This window comes from Balearica regulorum, chromosome 9 (assembly GCF_011004875.1).
Source record: "Balearica regulorum gibbericeps isolate bBalReg1 chromosome 9, bBalReg1.pri, whole genome shotgun sequence".
NCBI classification, from domain to species: domain Eukaryota; kingdom Metazoa; phylum Chordata; class Aves; order Gruiformes; family Gruidae; genus Balearica; species Balearica regulorum.
The window spans coordinates 4,960,088-4,987,371 of record NC_046192.1 but is presented as its reverse complement, the minus strand read 5'-3'; the positions used below and the strand labels follow the sequence as shown (position 1 = coordinate 4,987,371).

At 42.4% G+C, this 27,284-nt stretch overlaps 3 protein-coding genes across 4 annotated transcripts in view; 2 read left to right on the top strand and 1 right to left on the bottom strand.

Annotated features, from left to right (window-relative positions):
- GPC1 (glypican 1) overlaps nucleotides 1-4,513 on the top strand; it is a 211,168-nt gene extending 206,655 nt beyond the window's left edge. Inside the window, exon 9 of the mRNA XM_075760905.1 lies at nucleotides 192-4,513. Coding sequence (XP_075617020.1) covers nucleotides 192-409 — 218 coding nt within the window. The 3' untranslated portion in view covers nucleotides 410-4,513. The remainder of the gene's footprint in view (nucleotides 1-191) is intronic.
- Nucleotides 4,514-6,894: 2,381 nt separating this feature from the next.
- DUSP28 (dual specificity phosphatase 28) lies at nucleotides 6,895-9,729 on the top strand. Its single transcript, XM_010306012.2, has 2 exons — nucleotides 6,895-7,352; nucleotides 8,297-9,729. The coding sequence occupies exons 1-2, from the start codon at nucleotides 7,005-7,007 to the stop codon at nucleotides 8,423-8,425; spliced, it is 477 nt and encodes a 158-aa protein (XP_010304314.1). The 5' UTR covers nucleotides 6,895-7,004; the 3' UTR covers nucleotides 8,426-9,729.
- LOC104638249 (claudin-15) lies at nucleotides 9,617-24,641 on the bottom strand. 2 transcript variants are annotated; one of them, XM_010306002.2, is made up of 6 exons: nucleotides 24,545-24,641; nucleotides 23,844-24,119; nucleotides 15,068-15,232; nucleotides 14,835-14,916; nucleotides 11,971-12,081; nucleotides 9,617-10,599 (listed from the first exon to the last, which is right to left on the bottom strand). In XM_010306002.2, exons 2-6 carry the CDS (start codon nucleotides 24,061-24,063, stop codon nucleotides 10,500-10,502), a joined length of 678 nt encoding a protein of 225 aa, XP_010304304.1. In that variant the 5' UTR covers nucleotides 24,064-24,119; nucleotides 24,545-24,641; the 3' UTR covers nucleotides 9,617-10,499. The 2 variants fall into 2 exon arrangements, with proteins under 2 accessions (XP_010304304.1, XP_075616988.1); XM_075760873.1 differs by having other exon boundaries at nucleotides 23,844-23,977; nucleotides 24,545-24,640.
- Nucleotides 24,642-27,284: the final 2,643 nt, after the last annotated feature.

The following is a 27,284-nucleotide window of genomic DNA, read 5'->3' as shown; positions in this document are numbered from 1 at the left end:
TGCAGCTGGTGGTTGAAGTCAGCTGGAGATCAGGTACGGGCTTGCATCCTATACTGGGGGATGCAGAGAGCAGGAGGTGGCCGGGGCAGTGCTGGTGCCCTGAGCTCCTGGGGTTGCAGCAGGGGGAAGGCAGGGACATCGCCCGCCTAAGGAAAGCAATCGGGGCTCACCCCGTGTTTGTCTCTGCACAGGTGACGACATGAGCGGCTCTGGGAGCGGTGACAGCTGTCCTGATGATGTCTGTGGCAAAAGACTTTCTAAGAGCCCCAGCACCAGGCAGCCAGAAACACACGCTATTCCTAAGCAGTCTGGACACGGCATCAGTGGGGCCAGCAGCAGATCTTTGCCTTCTACCTTCCTCCTCTTCCTTTCGGTGGCTTTCATTGCCGCGCAGCACTTGTGGCGGTAACTCACTAGCACAGCCAGGAAAGAGACTGCGGCCGAGGGCTTCACTTTGCCAAAACCAACCAACCAACCAACCAACGAAAGGACATATTTAATTCACCTTGGCAAAAAAAAAAAAAAGGGGGGGGGGGAGGAGAAAAAGGTTTCAGTTGTTTGCTATTTCTGGCAGTGCTCGAGCTGTTTTCTTCTTTCTTGGTCTCTTCCCCAGTGCTGGGCCCTTCTTTCCGTACCTCATTGTTTTACTTTTGTTATTGCCACAGACTGGCTCTCGGGGCTGAAACAAGCCTTTGCAGAGAGGCCTCCGGGGGGGGACCCGGCCGGCCCCTCCGAGGGCACCTCTTCTGCTGCCTCCAGTGGAATATGCAATTGCCCTGATCCTGTTCCCCAGCCGCTGGCCAGAGCGCTGCTTACCGTACAGCTGCCGACAGCACGACAGTGCCCACAGCAACGCCACTTCGTAACGCGGAGAGACTGGGGTCGTTGGTGCTGCTCAAGTGCTGCATTCAGGGGCTCTTTGGGGTTCTTCCTCTGTACCTCCTAGGCAGGCAGAGATGGCCCTTCACTTCCAGCGGCGTACGTAGGAGTGTGAGCAGGTTTGGCGGGTTGAACTGAAACGGTTTGGCAGTGGCTGTTGGACCCAAAAACGCAGAACTCCCTTTTTCTCTGGAAAGGTCACAAGTGGGTTTCTTGACTAGAGCTTGTAGCTGACGATGATTTGAAATGTAGGTCTCCTACATCTAAGTGACTGGGAATGAGTGTTAGGGGTTGGGGTTTGGGGTATTTTTTCTTTGCATGCTAGTTGGAAAGCCATTTTTTACCCAAGTGATAATGGTCCAATTTCTACCTGCAGTGCAGTACCGTCATAGGTAACAGAGAGATGAAAATATGCGCAGTGGGATTCTCCGCTTGACAAACGGTTGTGCTGCCACCTCCTCCTCTGGCCCCAGCCGTGGATGGGAATCCCTTTTTTTTTGTAATAAGACAGACCAGGGACTTTTTACTAACTGGAGCATTGTGACTGGTTGTGAGAGCTCACACGGGCACGTACAGGAGTGACACACACCCCCCCCCCCCCAGGCAGCTGCCTTAGGGCAGAGAGGGGCTGGTAGCGATCAGCCCCTGCCCGGGAGACTGACTCAAGGTAGCACCGACCAGGGGGAGGTGAGGACGGGACACCTTTTGTTTGGGTTTTTTTTTTTCTTCTGGTATTTCTTCCTGTTGCATTGTAGGTTTTTAAGTGAATGTCTGTTTTCCCTGCCCCTTCCCCATCCTTCCGTGCACAGTCCCTAACTGCTGCAGGGAGGGGGTGCGACAGCGGCTCTGACACCTGCCGGCGGCTCCGTTTTGGCTCAGGGAAGGGCCAGGCTCACCCTGCCGCCCCGTCCCACCACACACCAGCCTCTGGGTCACGCGGGCGGTTGCCCTAACCCCAGAATGCTTGGTGGGGTGAACTCTGTGCTGGGCTCTGAGACTCGGGGTGGTCGGTGGAAGATATAAATATCTTCACGTAGCTGTAGGAGGGTCTGTGCTTGTAGGGCTGTGTGCTTCGGGGCTTCCAGAAGCTTCTGTACCTGACAGGTACAGCGAGCATTGGCTGGAGATGTAGGTTTAGCAGATGTTATAGATACCACACAGTCGCTGTGACCGATTGAGCCCAGAGCTCGCCCAGGGGCTGGGCTGCATTCCCACGGGGCTGGGTTTGAGTTGCAGATGTGTTTGTACTGCGGGCGAGAGGGAGGGCAGAGATTTCGCGATCTCCTGCTTCCCTGCTCTGCACAGCACGTGTTTGAGCGTTTCTGCTCTGGCCTGCCAGAGGAGACGTGTCTTTGGGCTCAGCAAACGCTACGGGGTTGGGGTTTGGCTGGTTTCTAAGAAGGGGGGAAAAAAAACATTTTTAACATTAGCAGTTTTTAGAATGTGCAATTTAAGGGACAATGAGAACATGAACAAGATAAAGCCAAAAGCCAGTGCAGGCGGGCACGGAGGGAGCTTGTCGCCTGCCCTCCCCGGGGCAGGAGTCCCACCTGGGGTCAGGTAACGATGCTGATGGTGCCCCAAACCAGGCAGAGATTTTAGGCCAGCTTTGACTGGCTTCTCAAGGTCACTGTGACTAAGGTGACTGACGTGGTATCCTTTCTGCCTTGTACTCGCCTTCTTGTAAGGTTAAAACTGATCTGATCTGGTAGGGTTTCAGAAATGAAAGCCAGGATGCTGGATGTTGGCTAAAGGACAGCCAACGCCACTAGAGCTGTCATAACCCAGGAGTGGATAAATACAAGTCATGGATTTATACAGATTTATGCACTTATAGAAACCTAGCAAGTTCCACATTACTTTTACTGCTCTAAAGAGTTCCTGTCTTTTTTTTGTCTTTTTTTTGTCTTTTTTTTTTTTTTAACCAGAATTGCCAATACAGATTTAGCCTTCCGTTACAGAAATCCTCACAACCGATCCTGCAGAAACCTTAGATCCAAAGCAAAGGAGGGGTGGGGAGGGGGCATTAAAACATTGTACCCTCTTCAAAAAAACGGTTGGGTTGGAGTTTTAACATGTGGATGCTGAGGTCAATGTTTTGCTTTGCAGAATGGGAGATTGAAAGGAAAGTCCTTGTCATTTCCATTTCTGTGCAGTTAGCATTTGCCGTCAGCCTGTTTCCCTCAAAAGCCTCTTACGGGCCCCAAGGGGAACACACCTTAAATGTGACACCAAGAATTTACTGATTGTCCAGTTAATATTTTAACAATTTAATAGCCCAAATTATTGGTCCTGTCACAATAATAAAACCTGATAGTCCAAATTAATAAGGCAAAGTCTCAAGGATACAGTAAAAACTGTTATGCAGTGGAAACCCTTCCTGGTGCTTTCCCCTTTGGCTGGGGTTGAGCCCCGCTTCAGTGTCCCGCCGGGCCCCGAGGCGACGGCTGTGAGGCGATGGCAGCGACGGCCGCGGCTGCGGCACTCCTGGAGCCCAGCTGGGGCCAGGGCAGTGCCGGGAGGCGCACGGTGTTGGTGTTGACGCTCCCTCCCTCCTCGGCCCTGGGGCCGCTGGGTGTATTTTGTACACGTTTCCACACAGTCTGCCTACGCTGCTGCTTTTTGTCGCTTCCTGGTTATTCACTTTTTCTGTTCTCTTTGTTGCCCTGAAGTGGTTTCCCCAACCTGCTGCATTTCGGTGGCCGAGGACTGCACTTGGCCATGCCACCTTCTGCTGGAGAGCCGAAATGCCCAGTCCCCCCAGGATATCGACTCGGTATTGCGCTAAACTAAAGCCAACCAAAGGAACCCATAGTTGCCCGATGGCTGGGCAGTTGCTGGCGTGGCTCAACAAGTTGAAGTCAACCCAGGTCCTGACAAGCCCTGAGCGCACGCTCGGGCTGGCACAGAGCCTGGGGCCTTTCACCGCTCATAAATGACATTTCTGGGGGTACTGCCTGCTCAGAAAATTGTGACAAACCTCCCCAGCCCCGTGGCGGGCACGGGCTGAGGGCTGCGGCTACAGCGGGGGCTGGCGGCGGCTGTGGGGTGGGTACATGAATGGGGGGCTCTGGGGAACGGGGGGGGGAAGGGGCTGAGGGGGGAGGAAGGGCAACATTTGCTTCAATGTTACCGAGGTGGGGATTTGTGGTGGTGTGGTTTGACAAGGCCTCACACTTCACAGGAATGCAGCGGGGGGGTAGTGGGCTAGGAAAAAATATTAACAAGGACCCCTGTTCCTGGAAAGGGGAGAACCAGAAATAGTGGATTTCCAAGTGTCTCTGTCTTTCAGCCTGCTCTTTCGTGCCATAACGTGTATCTTTTAACTAAGGGCGAGGGTCTCAAAAGGCTTTGAGAGCGCAGCTACTTATCATTTACAAATGACAAACTGCCTGTTGTTTTCTGGTGGGCTTGGTAGGGGCTAAGGTATAGCAAAAATATCTAAAGTCCACCTTTGCTTTAAACAGATGCATTTCTATCTGCAGGAATAAGAATTATTTCACTTATTGGCATAGCTGGACAGTTATCTATTTCTTTCTGTTACCAAGGTACTTGTAACTCTCTTGCACTGTTTATCTAAAGTTGAAATATGTTCTTTGAATCCTTGTATAAATAAAAAGGCTGGAGACTTAAATCTGTATTTACAGGGCAGTTTTCTTTCTTCTCCATTTAAGCTGAGTTTGCAGTTTTCTTCCTTTTTCCTTGCTAAGGCCCAGATGAAGGCCAGGTCAGAATGAAAGCTCGCTTTCAGCCACCAGGTTTGTAACGGGCTGATGCCAACGCCGCTGCGGGTTTGCCTGCAGCCACCCCTGCACAATCTGGAGAACAGCTGCTAGGATGTGTGTGGAGACAAGGCGACCCTGACTTCAGTCATCAAAGCAAGTATGCTAAACATTCTCTTTCTTGTATAGATGCACAAAAAGTCGTGGCATAATAGTGCAAGGAATCAGAAATACCTTTGGTATTTGTTGTTACAAAGTGTTGCGCTAATTATTTACCGTGGCCGTGTACTAGTGCAGCTGTTGGTAGGGTTAGCAGCAGGCGAAGCAGACTGCAGGGCCCTCGCAGTGCTGTGGATGTTGGATCTCGAGCACATACCTGAGACCAAACTGGTGCAGCAGAAAGGTTTGTGCTTCGTCTCTGCACTGTCCAGTTCCAGAAGGGGTGAATGCAGGAGTCAAGGTAACGCGTCAAAAGCCACTCATGAAATGTCTAAGACTTGATAACTGGAAACTACTAAAAGTGTATCTATCTGCCTGGAAGCAAATATCACTTTAATAAATTGACTGATACCCTTGAGTGAGTAGGTATTTCTTTAGTTTCATGTCCTGCAGTTACAGCTATTTAGGCACCATATGCACAAATTTATATAAACAAAGACAAGTGTAGACACATTGGTCCTCTCCGAGGCAGAGTTGTTTGCGGATCAGTCTCCTCCTTTGCCTCCTCTGTGTCTAATTATGATCTTAAATAACAGCAACTTACAACTGCGTGTGTATTGCAGCTGTTTGCAAACACTTGCTTTGGTTTGTAAAGCGACTGAATGCTGTACATTTGCAAATTCACAGCTAAGAAATTGTGGAAGGGGTGGGCATGATACAAGCTCAGCTCAGCTCCCGCTTCCTTGTAGCCACGCGCAGCCCTGCTTCCCGGAGAAGGGAGGACTTTGGGGACCCTAACAGCAGCCTTTTACCTATAAAAAGGTCACCAGGAAGATGGGGCCAGGCTCTTTCCAGCAGCGCACAGCAAGAGTACGAGAGACAGCCAGCACAACTTGGGCTGTTTGCACAAAGTGTTTGCACCGTACACCAGTGGCAATGACATCAAGACTAGAAACCCTACCCCACCCCCCAGCAGAATCTGGACTGAGGCGTTAGACCTTTTCTAGCCAGGGGATGAGACCATCTTCTTGCAGAGGAGGCAAAAGTCTTCAGCACCAGGAGATGGCATTTGCATTTGGCTTATACACTCTGTACCAATAACTACCCTGTTCCTACTTCCTCCTCCGCACAGGGACACGAGACAGGGCAGGCTGGTGGGAAGGGACAACTTCAAGCATGAACTTCCTCAAGTCAGCTGCAGGCAGGTAGCTAGTAAACATCTGTGGCTGGTGGTGAAGCATCACAGGTGCAGCAGCAGTGAGATTTCCTGGTGCTAACATGCTGGCAGTGCTGCTCTGGGCTGGTGGCACACGGAGGCCTCCTGCACCAGTGCTGGGGTGAGTGTCCCAGCGGCTGGAAACCTCTCAGATGCCCCGGGGGCTGAAGATGCTGCTGGCATTGCATTTCACACCAGTCCTGTTAGTCCATGCCCTCCTGCTGTGCTAGGCAAGGTTCATCTTCGTGCCAGCAGCCAGTATCAGTCACAGGCTCCTGTTTGCGTTATGGCCAGAAAGGAAAGTGTTGAAGAAGCTCAACGCCAGGAAGCAGCTGGTACCCGCGTCCAGCCCTGCAGCACAGCCCGGCACTGGCTGATGTGACGTTCCCCTGGTCAGGCCCTTGGCCCCATCCCCGCCCGTCACAGACGGAGCGCGTGTCTGCGCAATCACACGCAAGATACTGTGCCCTGGCACCACACCAGCAATTTTACTGAAGTCCAGAAAGATTAGTGCTACCGTATCTAATTAGCCTAGTAAATCATTTTCTGGGCACACACAAGGCACTGCTGCTGTAGGTGAGGGGCAACTAGATGATCTGGCAGTAAGCTGGAGGTGATCAGATCAATACTGCATCAGTGGTGACCCCAGCAGCAGCCTTCCTGCAAGTTAGACAGAGGTTTTAGCTTCTTGTAAGAAGCAGCTATAGAAGCAGGCGCTATACAAATCTGATTGTTTTACAAATGTCCTGTGAGCTCTGAAATGGCTTTTAGCTGTTTAAATGCAGCTCTCAGGATCCAGCAGGCACTAGGACCCACCTGAAGCCTTTATGCCCAAGAATGTACAGAGGGATAAATATAGCACAGCCCAGCGCAGCCCGTACACATTGCTGGGGGGAGGAACCCGCACCCTGACACCCCCCCCCCAGCGTCCCACTGCACCGGGGCTGTGCAGTGGCTCAAATGCTGCACAGAGGAGGCACTTAGGGAGCTCTGCGGCAGTGCCGGTGCCGCTGTGGCCTTGGCCACCGATGCTCCAGCTCTGCAAGGTCACCTCCTCGCTGCTCATCAGCAACGCCAGGGCAGCCTGCAACGAGGACCTGCTCACGCAAGAGGGAGTCACCTTCTGCGTTAATGTCACCAGGCAGCAGCCCTTCCCTGGCCTCCAGCAGGTGCGGGGCATACGCGTGCCTGTGTTCGATGATCCGGCTGAAGACCTGTACCAGTATTTTGAGCAGTGCAGTGATGCTATAGAAGAGGCTGTGAAGAGCGGTGGGAAGTGCTTAGTTTACTGTAAAAATGGCCGCAGCCGATCAGCTGCCGTTTGCACTGCTTATCTGATGAAACACAGAAAGCTCCCGCTCAAGGCTGCCTTTGAGGTATTGTACACCCAGATTTATATTTAGACATCGATTGGGTAAGAAATGCAATGCTTGTTATGAGTAATGATGATTTCTCATAGAACTATTTTGGTGCTCTCACCTGTTTATTAGCAGTTACATAGATAGACAACATTTGAATAAAAAAAAAAAAATGCCACTGTAAGCTTTTTCACCCCCAACTCAGACAAATAAGCTTTCAGCATGAGGTTTCTAGGACAAACATAATTACAAATGCAAATAGGATTTAAGCACTGGTAGCAAATATGCAAAGTTGGTTGCTTTGTGACCATTTTCCCTATTGTTTGCTTAGTCATGATAAGTGAAGTTAAAGACAGAGGCATAAAGCAGATGAGTGAAATGGATGCACATGTGCGCAGAAGTTGTTTGGCAGGATTTGCTCTTATCACCGATGCGACAGCTCAACGCAGCAAAGCAGCAGCATCTGCCGGGTGTGCTAAATAGCTAGGGACTAGCTAGCTACGAGTAATACCACCTCAGCTTTGTTAGGAAGCCTGTCCAATACACGACTCATGCCCTCGGGTCTTTTAGTCTTCACCCATTTGGTAAGTATATATCACTAAAGTCTCAATCTAGATAACAGTTTTGCTCAGTACTAGACAGAGGCGTGCAGACACGTGAGCCAGTTCCAGGCTATCTTAAACATGAGCGGTGTCACCACACTTTGTGAGAGACATTCACATTTCCAGCAAATTCAAGAGCTCCTTTTCATCTCTTGCCTATGAATCCATTCTGTAACAGGGACCACATGCCAAGAGGTCTTAGCAAGCACAGAGCAAGGTCAGCTCACCAAATAGCTGTTTATTATTCTGTAGCCAAATCAAAACCAAAGTAAATTGTCTCAAAAGTCTAATAGGGGAAAAAAAAAAATCTGTTTGCATGATACCCACCCTTGCTTCTACAATGTCTCTCCTTTTTCTTAGACTGTGAAGACTGCCAGACCAGTAGCAGAACCCAATGCAGGATTTTGGTCTCAGCTGCAGAGGTATGAAGAAGATTTGCAGATACCAAAGCAGTCTGATCTGCTGAGCAAAGGACTTAACTCTCTTTAAAACATCTTCACACATTGCTATTTTAAAGTGGCTTGCTACAGATTTAAAAACAAAATAATCACTTCATATATCGTCTATACATAAAATGCCTTACTCCCCAAGCTGAGTTGATGGTGCATCTAATCCATTCAGAGCGTCACCGTTGAAGGTGCATGGGAAAGGGGCAGATAAGCAGGGAGAAACAGCAGAAACAGAAAATGGTTGGAAGGACTGTAAACAAACAGAGAAAGGCATGATATCTTCAGCATTTATTTTCCCCTGAATGGCCCTGAATACGATAACAACGTATTGAACAAATTAATAAGTTACTACATAGAGATTTTACTCTTGGTTTTTAATTAAACTTCCCAGTGACATCACTAGAAGACCTGATGCCAGACCAAGGAAGTTCTGAATTTCTATCGCACTGGGTCATAATTCATGTTCATGAGCTGACACAACCTTTGGTGGGAAACTAACTCTGGAACTGCTTAGTCTCTGCCTGAGTTCTGCATTTTCCTTACATTCAACGAGAGCAAAATACCATCCCGAAATTACCTAAAAATCCAGAGGACAGAATATGCAGATGATGGTAAGGAGTTCAGCTCCCACGGTGCAAGTTAAGTGCCTTTTCAGCTTTTGAAATCAGTCTCCAAAATACCAAAGGAATGATTTTAAAAACAATAGTTGATAGTGGAGGGAAGAAGATGACACTGGCAATCTAAAAGTAATCCTAACTCCTTTTAGCTTTACTTACTAAGCCTAACAAGACCTATCAGTGCCCAGTTCATACCTTAATGTGTCAGTTTACAAGTCAGCTGTATCTGCATGCAAGAAACATGGCTAAATCATTTCTGCTAAGACTGCTTGCCCTGTGAAATTATCTATTGGGATATCAAGGAAGCTGCAGGAACCATCTAAATCAGGCTACAATTATGTTTATCATTAGACATTAAAAGCAGAGAGAAACACCAAGGTATTTTGTCAAACTGTATTAATACATTTGTAATTTAAAAGGGACGAGTTATAAAACCTGTGAACCTGCCGTGTGAAATTCCATTCCATGGTGCTCAAAGCATCAATACAAAGTTAGCTCATCGTCATCCAAGTGCTTACACAAGGCAAACGTGTTCCCAGCAGTGAAGTAGTTTAAGGCAGAAATTGTAATGATGGAACAATGACAGAGAATAAAGCCACTGGGGAATTACATGAATTAGACAAGTCAGATGCAACAGAAGTTCCAAAAGTTAAAGATTGCTCAAAGTTAAAATAGGATTATTTCAAAAGCTGAAAACATAGAAATAAAAATAAAAAAAAAGAGTCTATCATCTTCTTAGTTATCACAAGGCATTTTCGCACCAGATGCTTTCTCCACTTCCAGCTGTGTTTGGTTCATTCTGTATCATTTATCTTTGGTATCTGCATCACAACCAACAAGAAATTTGTTGCACATCTGCAGATTTGGAGGTGAGTGGTTCTCAGGGAATTTTTGGTAACTTTTATAAATCTTGACTATCATACATAACATAAATTTCAGAATAACATGAGACTTCAAGCCCACAGTATGTAGACTGCATCCTTATTAATGGCCAGGATACCACTCATCAAAAAAACCCTGTTTCAGCCAGTCTATGGAATAAAGTTTATTTCCTGTCAAAAGCTAAAGCTGCTAAACAAAAGCAGGAAGCTAAACATTAATGAAAACACATTTCTAACTGTGAGGCGTAATAACTTGCAGTCAGCTACAGCATTATCAGTTCCGCATTTTTGAGTCAGCTGAAATAGAAACAGTTGCTCTTGATGATTGTCACAAGATACACCGTACTCTGTGGTTAAATTTTACCGGGCTTCTCAGTGTGCAGAAAACCTTCAAGCCGCAGGATTTCACATCACAGCTTTTTCTGCAGAAACCTATTTACATTTGAAAACCATTCCCGGAAAACTATTCCTGTTTACATTGAAAACTGTACCTCCTCTTTGTACTGCTCCAAACTAAGATGAAAGATTGCAACTTCGAACCGGAACCCTGGAAGTAGTTCACTTCTTTATTTGAGTTCATAACCTACTAACGTTACAAGCGACGTAAAAGATAAGTTTAGACATACTCCTTGTTGCTTATGATTGTCTCAGAGTTTTTGGTGTAAATGCGCTGCTGATGCGCTGCCTGGCCTGCTGAATATGCGTATTTGTTGCAACTGTAAAGTAAGAAAAAAAAAAAAGATACAAAATAATAGGTATTACACACATGTCCACAGTTTCAGATACTTAGAAAGTTACTCATTTGATCTGCATCCATCCCACCGGTAGCACATACTTCACAAAGGTGTGGAAATTAGAGGCCTGCTGTTCTCATCGGTCTTGTAGCTACGGGGAAAGAGATGGGCTCTTTGGCAGGCAGCACAGCCATCTCTCTTGTAACCAGAAACACACTCTGGATTCCCAGCTCACGTGTGCTCTTCCTCGAGGCATTTTAGTCAAGTCCCGAAAGCAGAAGAGAACCTAGATCTTAATGCCTTTGTGCAAGCTGCAGTTTTTAATACAGGAATCAAGATGATGAGAAAGGAAAACTCAGCCAAAATCTTCAGCCAACCCCTTCAGCTGCCATTCGTCATGTTGAACTTCTATTTCATACATCAGTTTTACCTAATTTTTCAGATGTTTCAAGATATTTTGTACTTTGTATCAAAGTGCGATGAGCAAGATCTAAAGTCCAATGTGGCTGATGAAACATTACCATAAAATTTAAATGGCTGCAGATTAGGCAATGGAGTATCAATGGAACACTCTAACTCGTTACGTATTTTGATAAAACTTTCCTAAGATGAAATACAGCAGCAGAGAGCATGCTTCTCCCTTCCATGTTATCATCCCCTCAAGCTTAGCCAGTACAGCCTCCAAGCTATTTGGGCTCTCCTGGGTAGACATGGACCTCTGCTATTTCTGACAATTTCATCCCTCTCCTTCAGAAAGGGACCTTGTGTATGTGTGAATAATTTAAGATTGAAAAAAAAAATATCCAGGCAAGGTTAAACATTTAGGCCGGAAATCTCAACTTTTCTGATTTGATGTGCAACAAAATCATATACATCTACTGATCGATTGGATATGTTTTGGGAGGAAAATGCCATTACACTTTCTGCAAATTAAATGCTGTTTCAGTATTTTAATAGTAGTGAGTATTGCAGAACTTGATTATAATACACTGTATTCTTTGATATACTTTTATTTTTGTAACAGATAGTTCACTCTTTCATTGCACATTTTCATCATGTAAATCTTAGAACCATCAGCAGTACCCAGAATTACTAAATACTCATTAGAGGTGACCACTGATGGCAAAGTATCAACGAGTACACTATCTGAGAGGCACAAGTGTTTGGTACAGCATCCCCCCCACCATCACAAGTCTGTGCCATGCCACAGCGCTGAATTAATAGGTACAATTTCCTGTTTGTACTTTATATGGCTACAGATTTATACCGGGGGTGAGGGAGAAAGAATAGTATACCAACAGAAAATGGTATATAATTGACAGTTACTATTTCAACTGACAAATCCAAGATTACCTGTAATCCTGTCTTTTCTTCCCTTTGCATGAACAGGTCAGTAAGATCCCACCAAGCATATAAAGAACAGATCCAGCCCAGCCTAAGTACAGAGCATCTCCTAGTTCATACCTGAAACATGAAAGATTTTATGGAAACAGCATATAAGAGGATCACAAAGCCATTATTTTAGACTGAGCCATGAGATGCACAAATCATGCAAACAAACAAATTCTATTCTGCTTAGAAATCAGCTAATTGAAAGGTACTTCAACAGATAACAGAGGAGAACAGAGATGGGTTTGTGTCTGTTCAGTAAAACTCTTACATGGATATTTAAGTACTCTACCAAATCAGTGACAGAGCAGAAAGTACTAAGCAACATAAAGATAAGCAGCAATAAATACTTGCATATATTTAATAAAATGTTGATAATAAATGATAATAATATTCCTTCTGTGCAGTCCACAGCACTTATTTTACCCTTATATTAGCTGTGCCACTGAAGTCATTTTCTGAACCTGAATGATTCAGACCTTACTGCCTGTGTCACAAGAAGTGGCAAACCATAGGAACCACTTTTCTATGGACACAATGCTAGATTGCCTACAAGTAACCATTTGTGTAGGGCTAGTTATCAAACTTAAGCATCCTAAAAATATACAGCACTCTATGTGGTTATATAGCTGAAATACATTTATGCGCAGTCCCAGTTTAAAAAAGGATAGTTCTCCATTTTACTGTACAAAACTACACCCTTCAGGAAATCCCCTAGTCCAGTCCAAGAAATTCACAGATAATGAATCTGACCCAACAACTAGACATGATCGAGCCTGGTAAAGTCTGGCAGGAGTTTCACAAAAGGAGAAAACCAAATTTTTTCTATTTGGACAAAGACTATATCCACAATATGGTTGTACCTCTGGTCTGAGACACCAGAGTTAAGTGTTGTGGACTGTGCAGAAGGTATACTGAAACCAGATATGTGTGTTTCCTTTCTATTTGTAAACACAAAATCATCATTTAAAAGTGTGAATGTTTCTGATTCCAGAATTAATTGTTAACAGGAAGGTTTCAGAGGTTTACACAGGTTTGCTGCGCCCCATGTTCCCTGCAAGGTCTCCACTGTTTTAGGTGCTTTCCAAACACAGAACAGAGATGATCATTTTCACAAAAAAACAGGGTGGAAATTGCTGGAGGAATACTAAGGAACAATCAGAGGGTGCTGCACAGTGCACGCACTCATCTCTGCTCACTAGTTGCCTATAGACAGGAATGCTGTAGACATCATACCAAAGGAAAGTATATAAGAGGAGTCTGCGGGAGAACTTGATTGCCTTCGCAGCTCTATGAGAAATTCCTCTAAGAATTAATAGAGGTTAACTTCACTATTTTGCTGAAGTCAGGCCAAAAAAATGCAATCTGAAAAAACAGATTTGCCAGTTTCTTAAGAGTGAAGATCAATACTGGCCTGCAATTGAATTTAAACCTGTCTCACAGTCCAAGGAGCACAAACTTCCTCAAGAGCATGTCTGCCTTTATCAATGATCAAAGCTAAGTCACTAAGAACTGCTTAGTGAATCGATAGTCTTAAACATGAAGTTCAGATATTAAAAAAAAAGATTTCTTTAGCTACTGAATGCAAACACTGTGGTAACTGATTAACGTGCATTGATATTGAAGCCCCAAAGTTATACCAGATAACTACAAAACTCGCTAACTACCCCACTAACTGAAATTCCTTATCAACAGTTGTTTCGGTCCTCTAACATATTTATTACCCTTCATATAATTCTCTCCAGGGGATATAAAACAACAAAAAGTATTTGCAAGTGCAATTTCTTTGTAAGAGCTTGTTTGAAAACACAAGGAAAACTGACAAACATCCAAAGCAATTGCTTGAAGTACTTTGATTCATAACAAAGCACTTCACCTCTGATTTCCCTGAACTGATCCTCAGGAGGAAACTTATAAACTACTTCAAATATGATCCTAGGAACTAAAGGGTTATAGTTTACAGATCTAAAAAAATACATACTTGTCAGAGGTACCCCTGCCAAGTGTATGAGCTACCCCTCTTTCCCAAACCAGAGCTCTCGTGTTCCACAGACAATACATTATGTCTCACTCTCCCTTTTTCCCCCTCTGAAGGAGAGGCTCACTCACCTCCACCCTTGTTCCTCATTGCTAATTCTATTGACCTAGATAAGGTGCCATAAGCAGGCATTTGGTTTTGAAGACTGTTGCTTTTATATCAGACAAGAATGAGGGCTTTTATATCTCAAAACTTGTTTGTGCACAACTGTATGAGCTGATAGTCCCACAAGCTTTGCCTTATTTTCATTCATAAGGCAAATAAATGTTGAGCTGTTAATATATAGTGAAAAATATTTTTCTAGTTCTTTAAGACAAGCAGCACACTTCAATGATGTTTCTCAGCTAACTGCAGGTCACTAGTATGCAGTTCAAGCTGGTTTCTGTACATTTTTTCATTTGCTTGTACATCTGAGGCATTGTATTCTAGCCATAGCTAGAATTTTGTACCTGTTTTGGTCTAAATGACAAAATTAAGACTTTCACTTCTTCATAGCACCGAGATGTGCACTTAATTGAGTCTCACAAGAAAATGTAAACACAGTACAGAAACCCCTCAGTGTGGGGCTGATATGCCGCACACATTCACTAAACTGTCCCAAAGAGACCTCTCCTCCCTCCCCACCAACAGCAAACATTTCCAAGGTGAAAAGTTTCCCTCAAGACAGATTTTTTTCCTCCTGTCTGTATGACTGGATAATGGGATCCATCTGAAACTCTGGAGCAGCTGAGGTTAGTGCAGCTGTCTGTAACACATGAGGGAGTTTGGTTTGATGGATCTGTTAACTTACTTGGTTCCAGCATACAATGGGTCAAAAAACTGAGCAGTAACCATCGCAGCATACCAAGAAACAGCCACCATGGAGCAGAGACCTACCAGAAAAAATTTAAAAAGCACACAGGTGAATGATTCCTTTAACAGCTGTAACAGCTTTAAACCAAGAACAAGTGTTCATTTCATTTAGTCTAGCTGTGAAAGCAATACAAAGTGTCGATAGCATTCTCATTTCAGCCTCCGTATTACCTCCTAAAATAAAGAGAAATCCTCCCGTCACAGCAAACTTCATTTTTCCATCTTCATCGCTCAACCCAACGTTTGTGCACTTCAAACCAAGCAGTGAGAGTACTGCAGCTATGAATCCCAAAAGGATGGAAGTAATCATCAAGGCACGGCATGCCTGAATATGAGCTAAGACAGAAAAAGAGAAAACAAATCAGGATCTATACAGAAATTAAATGAATCTTGTGCTGAAAAAATTCAAGTGATTAGGAGGAGTGACAAAATTAACAGGAGCAGTAATAAATGAATCTTGTCCAACACCCTCAAGTGTTTAGCCTTCAAGTCAATCAGATTTCAGAGTTGAACTACACTTACACTTTATAAGCTCAGTAAATCCTCTTGGGGCTTTAGTAAACCCTGAAAAATTACAGGAAGCCCTTCATAGCTTACATCTTTAAGTCCTGTGAAAACATGTAGCAGTATGTATGGTCATTTACAGGAGCAGAAATAAGTCTCCTACTCACAAGTCCTGATGACTTCCTTACACCTGCACGGCTGAGTGCACAGCACACCTCTGAACTCCGGGTCCTGGCCAAGGTGTGCGGGGCTCTGGCACTACAGAGGAACTGAAAAAATGTGCCGGCTGTGCTACTTCCAGTAAGAGATGAGAAAGAAAATGCTCGAGTTAGCAGTGCACTTTAAACTCTGAGTTGGGTTAAGGAATGGGAGACGAGTGGATCCAAGAGCTGCAGCACTCCTCTCCAAGAGAGGTTACAGCTGGCGTGAGCACGTTAGGGAATTTGGTATGCTGACAATTCTGCATTGCTTAAGCTCCCGGTCTTCACCTTTAGGTTATCGACTGCACAAAAACTGGGGCCAGATTATTAACCACCCTTAAGAAGTAAGGTCAGACAGGGACTTTGCGCCCCTTTAAAATGGCACCCTGGATTTGGCGGGTCCCAGGTCAAATGGCACTTTGGCACCTTTGTTATGAGATAAACATGCCAAGTGTCACCAGTCCAGCAGGTCTTGGCTGCTAACGTTTGTTGGCCTTGACGATCTTAAGATCTTTCCAACCTAAATGATTCTATGACCACACATTAAAAGGGTCTGAACTGGACTGCATCTGGACAGTCACACTGTTGATGCTAGCATTCAAGCTCTTGCTCCCTGATCACCTCCACGTCCTCCACAGTAACCTGCTCTCTAGCTTTATAGCGGAGTGAGCTCGTAACTCTCCAGACAACAAAAATCAGGCACAGAAACAGAAGGTAAAATGATAGATTCACACTCAGACTCAGTGGGCTGTATAGTTTTATGTGGCTTAAGAGTGTTGGTCCTGCAAGCTTAAGAGTTATCAAAGACAGTAATAAACGGTCATGAGATAAATACACAGAATTAAAGGATAACATCATTCAAGGAATTAATGTTTTGTTAAGCATTAATTTTAAAATTTTTGGGGAAAAATACATACAGCAATAAAAGTGAAAAGACCCCTCAAAGCACCATTAACAGTTCAAGGGTTTTGCCTGCAGAAGATACTGTTAGGACAAGCACTCGACTCTGATGCTGCTTTTTAGTTTGGGATCTTACACCATGGCAGCAGGAATTACCCATAGCAGCGATCCAACAACTTACATTTCAGGTCTTTGGGCCTCCTGCAGTCCTGACGGGACTCCCTGTATCTTTCCAGGACACACAAGCATACCCTCAGGCTAACTGCTTGCAAGCCAATGGCTGTATTATTTTAATAGAAGAGATTTCATACCATATCCTTTTTGTACCACAATACAATAACCTCAACAGCCTTAACTGAGGAGCTTACTTCACAGTCCAGAAAGCTCAATTTTGTGTTATCTTTATCTTAAAAATGAGCTTATGGAACAAGATACAAAGTCAGTTCATTTTATCAATTAACACTAATTGTAAGAAATTATCCCAAAATCCTGGGAAACACCTATGGAACTTTAAAAAGAAATAAAAAAAAAAAATAAAAAAAAGAGTTTGAAAAGCATTTGGCAGCTAACTAATTGTTTTACATCAAATGTTTGATCTAGTTGGTAGATAGTGCTAACTACACATAGTAGCCAGTCATGGTCTCAACATTATGCAATATTGCTTTTAAAAAGGGCCTCACTTCAAAACATTTCTGATTTGGGCTAATGGCTTCCTGAATTCAAAAGCTTTAAATCTGTTTAGAAGAATCAAGTCTGATATTTCCCATGCACAAAACAAAAACCAGAAGTATACCACATAGCTTAGTTGCCAATAAGGAAACCTTCATGGAAAATCTTTATGGTCCTTCTGATGAGAGGACACAAACACACTTTTGTGTTCGGGTTTTTTGTTGTTTTTTTTTTCTTGCTTGCCAATCCCTGGCATCTTCTGCTGTAGCAGGTCCAGATAAGTTTCTACACAGCAATTTGAAATACGCCTAAACTGACCATGTTAATTTTTAGTCTGCCTTGGCACATATCTGCAAGGGCTGCAGACATTCTTGGAGGTCTGCTGTTTGCTCAGGCCTTGTTGCTACCAACTCCACTTTCTTCCTCTTTCCTGGTTTGCCCAACTGTCCTCTCAACGTTTTCTACAATTCAGTGTCTTCTAACTGGTTTCTTTTTTAGTTCTCCTTTCTAAAACCCTTTTTTCTCTAAAATTCTGCAAGCTGCTTTTCTCTTCCCCTTCCCCGTGCCTATACCCCTCAAATATATTGCCAAATATACTGCCAACAGCGTAACTGATGTCCTCTTCAACAGATCAAATTCAATCTTTACAAATTCACTTTCAGAGCCTGGTCTATTAATTTACTTTCTCTCTGGACCCATTTTTTTCCTTCCTGCTGACTCCATGTTGTTATCCGCAATACTCCAGGAGCCTTGCTGTTGCTTGCCTTCCTTTCTATTTTGCTTTAGCACATCTAATCATGATGCTCTTTTCTGCCTTCCCCTTCTCCCCAATTTCTTTAAAACCCACTTTTTTTCCTTTCTCAGCAGCTCCAAGATGCTGACCTGATGTGGCCCCATTGCCCACATCTGCACACATGGGAGCTATATGATACTCTCAGAGGCAACACTGTGTAAATACATCAGTGAGAAGATGCTGCCCAGAGTTGGTGGCAGAGAGTTACAAACCAGCCCTAGAAGGGGTTTATACATGAACCAAAAGCACACTCACATAAGCGCTCTGCAGAGGATAATGCCTGACGGACATGATCCTGCTATTGCTGAGTCTAAGAAGCTTAAATAGGGTTGTGGTCCTCTTAATACACACGTGCATGTTAAATCCAATTGTTAGATAACACTAAAAGATGAAAAGAACAGATTATTCCCTAAATACCAGGCACAGACAGTTTCAGAGAATTGCTATGCTAGCGTCAGAGCTGGTCAACAACATCGGTTTACTTCAGACAGAGAGAAAGTGAATGTAATACCCATTCCCACTAACCCTACATTACACATTCTTCAGATTAGGAGTATCCTCCTACCTATTCAGTTTAGCCACCTCCCAGTGTGGATTCAACTAAGTAGGAAGGCACTTTTATTCTGGGATAAGTATTTACATACCAAATTATTCAAGATTAATAAAAACTAGTTTTACTGTCTATAAACATGCTTACTATCCACAGAATATTGCCTTGGTTGAGCATTTGAGCACAATCTGCAATTCTGCTGAAGACTGATATGAAGTACAGGAGCCAACAGATCTAAATTTCCTGATATTTAGAGCCACATCCAACAAGACATTAGTTAACAAGTCCTGACAAGTATATTAATCTATAACATATACTCATTGTATAACTTATAACATGTATAACATATACTCATTGTACTTCTTGCATTATCTATGATTTTCAGTCTCAACACACAAAAACCGCTACCACCTCTTAGCCATAAATAGTATTTCTTACCTATTATATGAAAAAAATCCAGGTACAGTACATTAGCTATCAAGTATTGCAACAGAAGGCCTATACAATAATTCCAAATAAACATGGAACTGTCACAAGATGTGTTAAAAAAGTATCTCCTACTGATTCCTCCCACAAGATGCTAGAAAAGAGATTACACCATATTTAAAATTCCTATTAAAATAAATGCTTGATCAAACAACTTCATTTACCTTATTTTATAGCCTTTCCTAATATGATTGACACAATTCTGCTGCTTAAGAGATTTTTTTTTTTTATTCTTCAATCCACAAAGTCCTTCTTGGCCAGTTATGTTCCAGTACTACCAGATTACCAAAACAAAAGCCTTTCTACTTTTTTCAAACAAATTTTGAAGAAATATAAACAAGACTGTGCAAAGTCACATACCAGGCAGTGCAAGCATAGAGTCAAATTCTCTGCAGTTGGATACTCCAGTGCTGTCTTCTGCACAGCTCTTCCACAGGTTTTCAAACAGTGTAGACGTTGTGATCACGCTACCATGTATACTGGAGACTTTCCAATAATTATTTGGCAAAGTAGCTCCAATAATTGCCAACCCACCCAAACACAAAAGAAACCCAACAATTTCCAATGCAGCAGTCATACTTGTAAGTAGTAACAGTTAAATATCCCTATAATTAGATTACAATCAACTGAAGCCTTTCAGAAGCCTCCTTGCTGTTTTATCTCTGGGTTTCACTCCAAAATGAGACTACCTTTGCTCTTTGCTCAACCCCAGAGATAAGGCTTACAGTGCATGACAATAAGAAGTGGGAGCAGTTCATGATAAAGATATTAACATTTTTTTTAAAAAAAGACAATATTGAGTCTTTTTCTAATGAGAAGTGACAAAGTGAGCCTATTTCTGGTCTCAGCCTACAAAGTCCAGTCAGTATTTCTACAAAATATCTTGTAAGAGTGATAATCTTGGCAAATATCTTATTTCTGTCTCTCCTCTGAAGTCAACTAGGGTTTACACAAGATTAAAATTGTTTGTAATTTTATTATTGATCTCTAATCAAAAAGCTTTACTGTGTTATTTTCCTGATGACTCAAGCATAAAAAAGCTTGAGAACAGGAACTTAACACATTTTTTGGCGTTATGGTGATAAGTAATCCATAGCAACTGTACTGCCAGCTTCTTTCAGGAAGGTTAAGTCTGTGGATGAGTGGTTTCCATTAATATTTTACAGTCTATTGATCTATAGTTAAACACATTCAGTATTAATAATAGTCTCACTTACACTGGAATACAATTGTAATAATGTATGTTTCACGGAAATGAAATATAAGGGAATGAATGAGCCAGTGTGACAGACCTATCTCAAAAGGAATAAAATGATGAAGGAAAACAGCTATATGAAAAATAATATATATCATCTCATTGCATCTGTTTTTGTCAGAATATCTTAGTATTTAAAAAAATCTAGGCAAAGTAGAAGTATGTTAAACTTGGTTTACTTGCTCCTGCTCTTGACGAAACAATATCATAGACTCAATTCACATCACACACTAATGTTAATACCTTAAACTGCTTGTGTATCCAAGCTGGGTTAACCATCTCTTGCAGTGATAACCTGCTCTTATCTCCAGGAAATTGAGTCAGAGTTTCTTCATAAAATAATCCTGCTATGATGCAACACAGTAAGAGATTCAAGGCATTTACCTAAAGACTACCAGAAGGATTAGCCATTGAGAAAGTCACAACTTGCCTATAACAGATATCTGTGGGGGTTTTTTTCCAAATTCACCGGTCACTTTGAGCTGATGCTGTAGGTTGGTAGGCTCAGCTGTAAAAGGATACTACAGTGCCACCATGACTTTTTTGCTCCCTTGGCAGCCAAGAGGATCATTGCCATTGATTTAAATAAGAACAGATTTGGCAGCACAGCCAGTGCGATCCTGTGCAGCTCTGTACTTGCAGTCTTTTAAAGAAACTAGATGGCATGTGGCAAGAATTGATCTTCTCAGCTGACTTTTACAGAATTCCCTCCTTCTGGTAAGTCAATGCAATCTGAAAAATGATGGCACAGTAAAATGAACACATTGTACCAGTATACTGGAATATCTGCATCCCACTAAAAGCCCTTCAAAGTTTCCAATTAATTTATGAATGCACAGGTATTACTCTGGTGACCTCAGCAACCACTTCTGCTGACAGCACTTCCAAAGTTGAGGTTAGTTGGAAACTTGAATCAAGTGTCCCCAGATTTTATACTGCTGCCAAGAATTTAAAAAAAAAAAAAGTTCATTTAAAAAATATCTCTTCCTAATGGCAGTTAAGGTGGCTATTTCAATAGGCACTCATAAGGCATACATATAAACAGAAAAGATTAAACTGAAGATCTAAAATGCATGAGTGTTTCCTATATGGCACCAGACATTTCAATCATTCTCATAAGGAAATCACTCTTCAACAGTGTTGAAGAACATAGGATTATTCTTCGTTAAATTTCATAAACTATACCTTGGTAAGTGATGGACATAACAGCACACGCTGCTCTGCAGGAGGATCTGCAACAGCAGCATAAAAGAGTTGGTGTTGATAGCTTCACATCAACACCATCCACGACTGGGGAGTTTTCCTTCAGGCTTGCTGTAACCCAGTGGGGCAAACTGAACACCTGTCAACAGTTGGAAGTCAGGAGGTGTATCCTGGAGCATATTTCCCTGCTTAGCTTCATCCATGAGGAAAACAATTTGTGCACACCAAGACCACTCTGCAATGCAAACCAAGTACAATAAACAGGAATAATTGGAAAATTCACCACAAAAGTGTACTCCTGATGTAGTAAAATGCTAACATTGATACACCAAGATGTAAACATATATGACCATAGAAAGAAATTGCTCCTAATTCCTGATATTCTCAAAACAGAGCATATTTGCATGTAATATGGTTGAGAGAGGGTTTACAGACCGAGATGATAGTATTTTTTAAAATCAGATCAGCCAATATAGTTGGGAAAAAACACTTATACGTTTGATCAACATGAGCTGTATCTTCTTGATCACTTCTGCAGATTTGTTTCAAGACCCAGGAATGCTGACCGAGCACTGTAGGAAGAGAAACAGCCCTGCGATAGACAGCAATTACTGTCGAGGCAGCCACATGACATGCCCGTCATTTGGCATGAGGAAGCCCGCACTGATTTTAGGGGACACACACTTCTTTGAACAGCTGAAGATGATCCACTGAGCCCTGGCAACCAGGGCTCTTCCAGTTATGGGGGTCACAGGAAGGGAGGGAAGAGAACCCCTGCTTCAGCTCACCAGGAAGTCTTCTGTTCCTGGGGAATATTTTCTTTCCATGTTGGGTGTAATGAAACTGCAGTTTAAGAAAAGGAGGCTGCCCCACATTGACTCTGCTTGTCTCCATAACAGGGCTGAAACATGTTTCTGCCTGTTACACAAGGCAAGGCAGAGCTGCCACATGATCGTAAGCATCCGTGTCATCTTGCTACCATGTACAAGAACAGAAGGAGTGTTGGTCCCATCTCATCACTCTGATTTCCAGAAATCATACCTAAATTTCTAGATGAAACTTAGGCATCCTGGTATCTACACAGAGCAAGTCTTAGAGAGGAGCATTCTGATACGGGGTACCAAAACAGTATGAAAAGCTGACATCATTGTCTCTGACACAATGAGTAGAGTTTTTTAAATCCTTGGAAGGATACGATTAGCGTCCTTTTGAGGCTAGAAATTCTGGCCTCTTTACTTATTCCTAAACTGGCACCATTGTTATGAAAGCAGATGAGGCCTCTGAAGTCAGGGCCCTGAGGAAGAACCACAAATATGCTGAATCTCAAGAGATAACTCTTGAGAGCTAAACTCTCCCATTTTAGAGATCTGCCTTACAGTTAGGCAGCTCTGACTTCAGTGGAGTCCAGGTCTGTGTCAAAAAATAGCAAGCATTCGTAGTCTGTGAGATGTGGTGGTTGTAAGTTTTGAGCACTGCGAATCGGGAATAAATCAGCTGGAAAGAGTCCAGACAAACAGCAATGACAGTAATCAGGGATCTATAAAGCAGGGAAGGCTTGAAGAAATGATTCCATTATATAACTCGTAAAGTGACTGCACCATACTGAAAGTTGTAAAAGAATAAATGCAAAGTTCTGTTTATGACAGAAAGCTTAACAAAATATCAGTTTTCAAAGGCTATAGTGTTACTGTTTCTACACTCAGTTTTCTGAGGAAAGAACTTAAAATGTTGGTCCTTCACAGTCCTTTACCATAAAAAAAGGTGTTTACAGAAAGATATTTTAAAAATCCAGAATAATCCAAACAAATAATTTTCAGTCCCTACAAAGACAATCCTTCTCTATTTGCAGATAAAAACTACCCTGCTAGCAGAGTCTACCAAGAAAATACAAAAGCATCAGTTGCACAGACATATTGTAAGCTGGCCAATCTGAGAAATTCCAGAACAAATACACAGATTCAGCACAAAGTATCAAACAAGTTCTGGAATATCTATGAAGACCTGTCTCACACCAAGCCACAAAAAAGCACCAGCGCTCATTGACCTATGATCTGCTTGTAGTTAAGAATTAGACCAAGTAAAAGGACACTATTTCTTCCAAAACAATAAAAAAACCCCCTTAGATTAATTGTATACCACCCCTATGCCAATGCAACAGAGATGTCAGTAAAGTCACAGCAGTTACTGAGCTGAACTGCGGCGTGAAGCATATGGGTTTCACTGGAGCCCTTTAAGCTGTCTGCAAGTACTACAGGACAAATCCTGTCCATAGCAGACTCTCAGTGACACCTGCAGTATATGCGGTCCAACCGTGCTAACACGCTGTCCAGAAAGAAGGGATAAAACTACATCCCTGGATTTTATATACATATGCCACATGCACTTACTGTCGGAACTCAACATGTAGAGAAAGTTCTTGCACTGTATTGATCCTAAAGCAGTCACTGCACAGTCCATCCAAAGACCTTCAGAAATCCAGTCTGCAGTAACTAGCACTGTTGCAGTGTCTGAAATTTTCCATCTGTTGGATATGGTAGTAACAAGTAAAATGGAGAATCCTGCTAAAGCCAGTAGCAATGCACAAATTTGTAGAGAAGATGACGCCATTCTTCAGACAGAAGTTGTTTTCAGAGAAGCCTCCCAAAATTTCTGATATTAGAAACCTGTTGAAACAGTTCATACACATACAGAATATGGAGTTATCTTTAGTGAAGCCTGACCTTTACAAAAACATCAAAAAGATGCCTACCAACAAAATAATTTATCAAGTAAGGGAATTGTAGAACTGGAATCTAAATCTCAGTGAATAATTGGAATACTTAAATATTCTATGACATCTGAGTATTTTCTTAGGAACACTTTTATTAGCGTACATATTTACTACAAAAAATACCTACAGAGCAAAACTAGAGGACCCAACTGAGGGCTTCTCTAATTTGACTTTGCAATGTTTCTTCGGTTCCTTACTTGTTTGTGAACTCAAAATTATTTTAAAATTAAAACTATCAAATGCTTTAATAAATTGTTCATCTCCCAATTACAATGCCTATCAATACAAATTTAAACCAAAATAAACGTTGATACTCACGTTGATGGTATGTTAGTAACCTGTTTCATCTACCTTCCTGCTGGACACTAGTGTCAGCACTTTGTGAGGACCAGTTTGATCAAACAAGTGAAAGTTTCGTACTCTGTAGGACCTTTCCCCCCATTCTAAAAATCAAGGACCCAGGGCCAAAGCTCTGCAGGACTGTTGCACAAAGGCTCAGGCATGGCTTTTCACTACAATGAAGTTTCAGTGAAATGAACAACTCAAATATGAAAATTACAACCAAGTCATGTAAGTTAGTACCAAAGATGCTCAGATTAAACTGGCAACCATTGGCATATAATGTGCTTTGTCAGTGCCACTGAGCTGCCCATGTACCAGACTCCAAAGCAAGACAGAAAAATATGATTACAATTTTCACAATGATCGGTTTACTTGAAACTTTTGTTGCACTTGTCACCAGGACACTGCTTTCATGAAAGGAGGCCTGTGTCCATATAAGACAAGCAAACAATTGAAGATAGGATTTGTTTTAGGATGCAGCCCACACTGTGAGGGAATATGCACGTTTTCTGCATTAAAAAAAAAAAAAAAAGAAAAAAGGAAAAGAAGAATTCGCATCTCCTCCAATAATCATTCATTTTAAATGGCTGCAACACTCAGAATTTGTTTGCACAAGGAAAGGATTAAACTTATTCCACTCTTAAAAATGTGTATATTCCACTATAAAAGTTTAATGTCACATTGAGAAGGGAGTATTTGTCTTTCAAGTGATTGTGTAACCTCTTCAAAACACACAAAACTGTCAACAGAGAATATCAGATATAGATGATAAATTTAAATTAAGCAACAAATGCAAGCAGACTTTACACCACATGGGCAGGCCAATAATCCAAATGAATGTTTCCGCCTATTATATAGGTATGACCCATGCAATCACAATTTACTCCTGGCAGTAAGGAAAAGAAGATAAAATGACATGCTCTGCACCATCACTATGGGTAGGACATATGTCAAACTTGTAAACACAAATTTCTCATTAAAATACAATAATTTAAAATATCATAGGTTTCAAAGTGAGGAAGCTTGGAAACTAGATTTCACAAATACAGAATAACAACCTAATAATAATAAATACAGAATAACAATCTAACAATAAGTGGCAAGAAGGCTAAATTTTGATAACATGGTGCACAATGGACCAACTGAAAGGTGTTTTATTTTCCAGATCTTCTTAAGATAAGCATGCAAAGAAAATCTTTACTATTCAGAAAGCAAAGCATGCAGTGCTGGTATTTGAATCCCTAGGGGTGGGGAGTGGGACTGGTGTCTCAGTGAGGACTGGGAGCCCCGTGATGGGTCACATATCAATAGGCCACACAAGGCAGAAACAGAGCCCTAGAGCCTCTCCTGAAATGCATGTCTCCAGTGGGTAAAACATGGGCCAATAGGGAAAAAAAAAAAAAGAAAAAAAAAAAGAAAAAAAAAAGAAAAAAAGAAAAAAGAAAAAAAGAAAAAATAAGAAAACCAAAGGCAGAGGGGCTGTTTAAAAAAAAATCCCTTTTCTTTATATTCTTTATATTTTCCTGGCAGCATTTAAGCCCTGCGATCAGTAATCAGTGCAGACAGACACCCATCCAGTGTCACATTAACAAACTGTGATTTCAGACATGCCCCAAGGCAGGACAGACCTCCCTGGCTCCTGGCCGGAGGAGGTCCAGCAGCCGGAGACAGGGACGGCTCTGCAACCACTTTGCTGCTGCTGTTCCTCCTATCTTTGTTGTCCTCTGCTCCAAGGAGCCACTCTGACTCATCCCTTCCTGACCGTGCAAACCCCATGGGACAGACCAGATGATACCTTATTCCCTCTGGGCCACCAGCCATGCACAAGACTGCAGTCCCCATGCAATGGCGGTGCTGATTTCTCACCACTCTTGTAGTTTTAACGATACAAGTAATGCCATTGAAATGCACTGCTTTAATAGGGTTAAGAGTTCGCTAATAGAAACCATCTGCAAAAGAGAAGCTTTCAAAAGCAATCAGCTTGTTACTTCAACTGAAACCATCCTCCTCTTTCAACCCGTACCACGTACACCTTACCCCTCAAGGACTTGATTGTGTTAGCTGCCATACACTGTCACTGTCTATAGATTTGAGAGGATAGCACAACTAATAGCAAATATGCTTTGCAACTGTCCAAAGGAGAATGAGCATAAACCAAATACATACATAAACCCAGAGCATCATCCCTCACAAATTGCACACATAGGCTATATTCAACTAAGAGCTGTAACGTTATAAATAGAAGCCCTGAGGGAGCAACAAGATCACCTTAATATTAAAGGGAGCACAGTCAAAATGTGTCTGGTTGAACACAGGACAGGAAGGGTTAACAATGAAAAATATTTAAGTCACTTAAACAAACAAATCACTCCTGATAAGGTCTCTGGAAGCAAGAATGAGTGATAAAAGTGTCAAAACTGGGAAGTTAAAAAACTTTTACTTCTTTTTCACTTTGTTACATAGAAAAACAGAGACAGAGCATTGATTACCACACTGGTTTCATTTACATATATATATATATATATATATACACACACACACACACACACACATTTTAACACTAGCAATGTATAGCTTTGAACCTGCTAATCATTTCTTAGTTCAAGCAAATTCTGAGGCTGACCCATGGCCACTACTGCAATCAGAAAAAGATAAAATGCAGATTTAAATACAGTACTAAACCACTTAGAGCAGTCTCCCACCACAAGTCTATAGA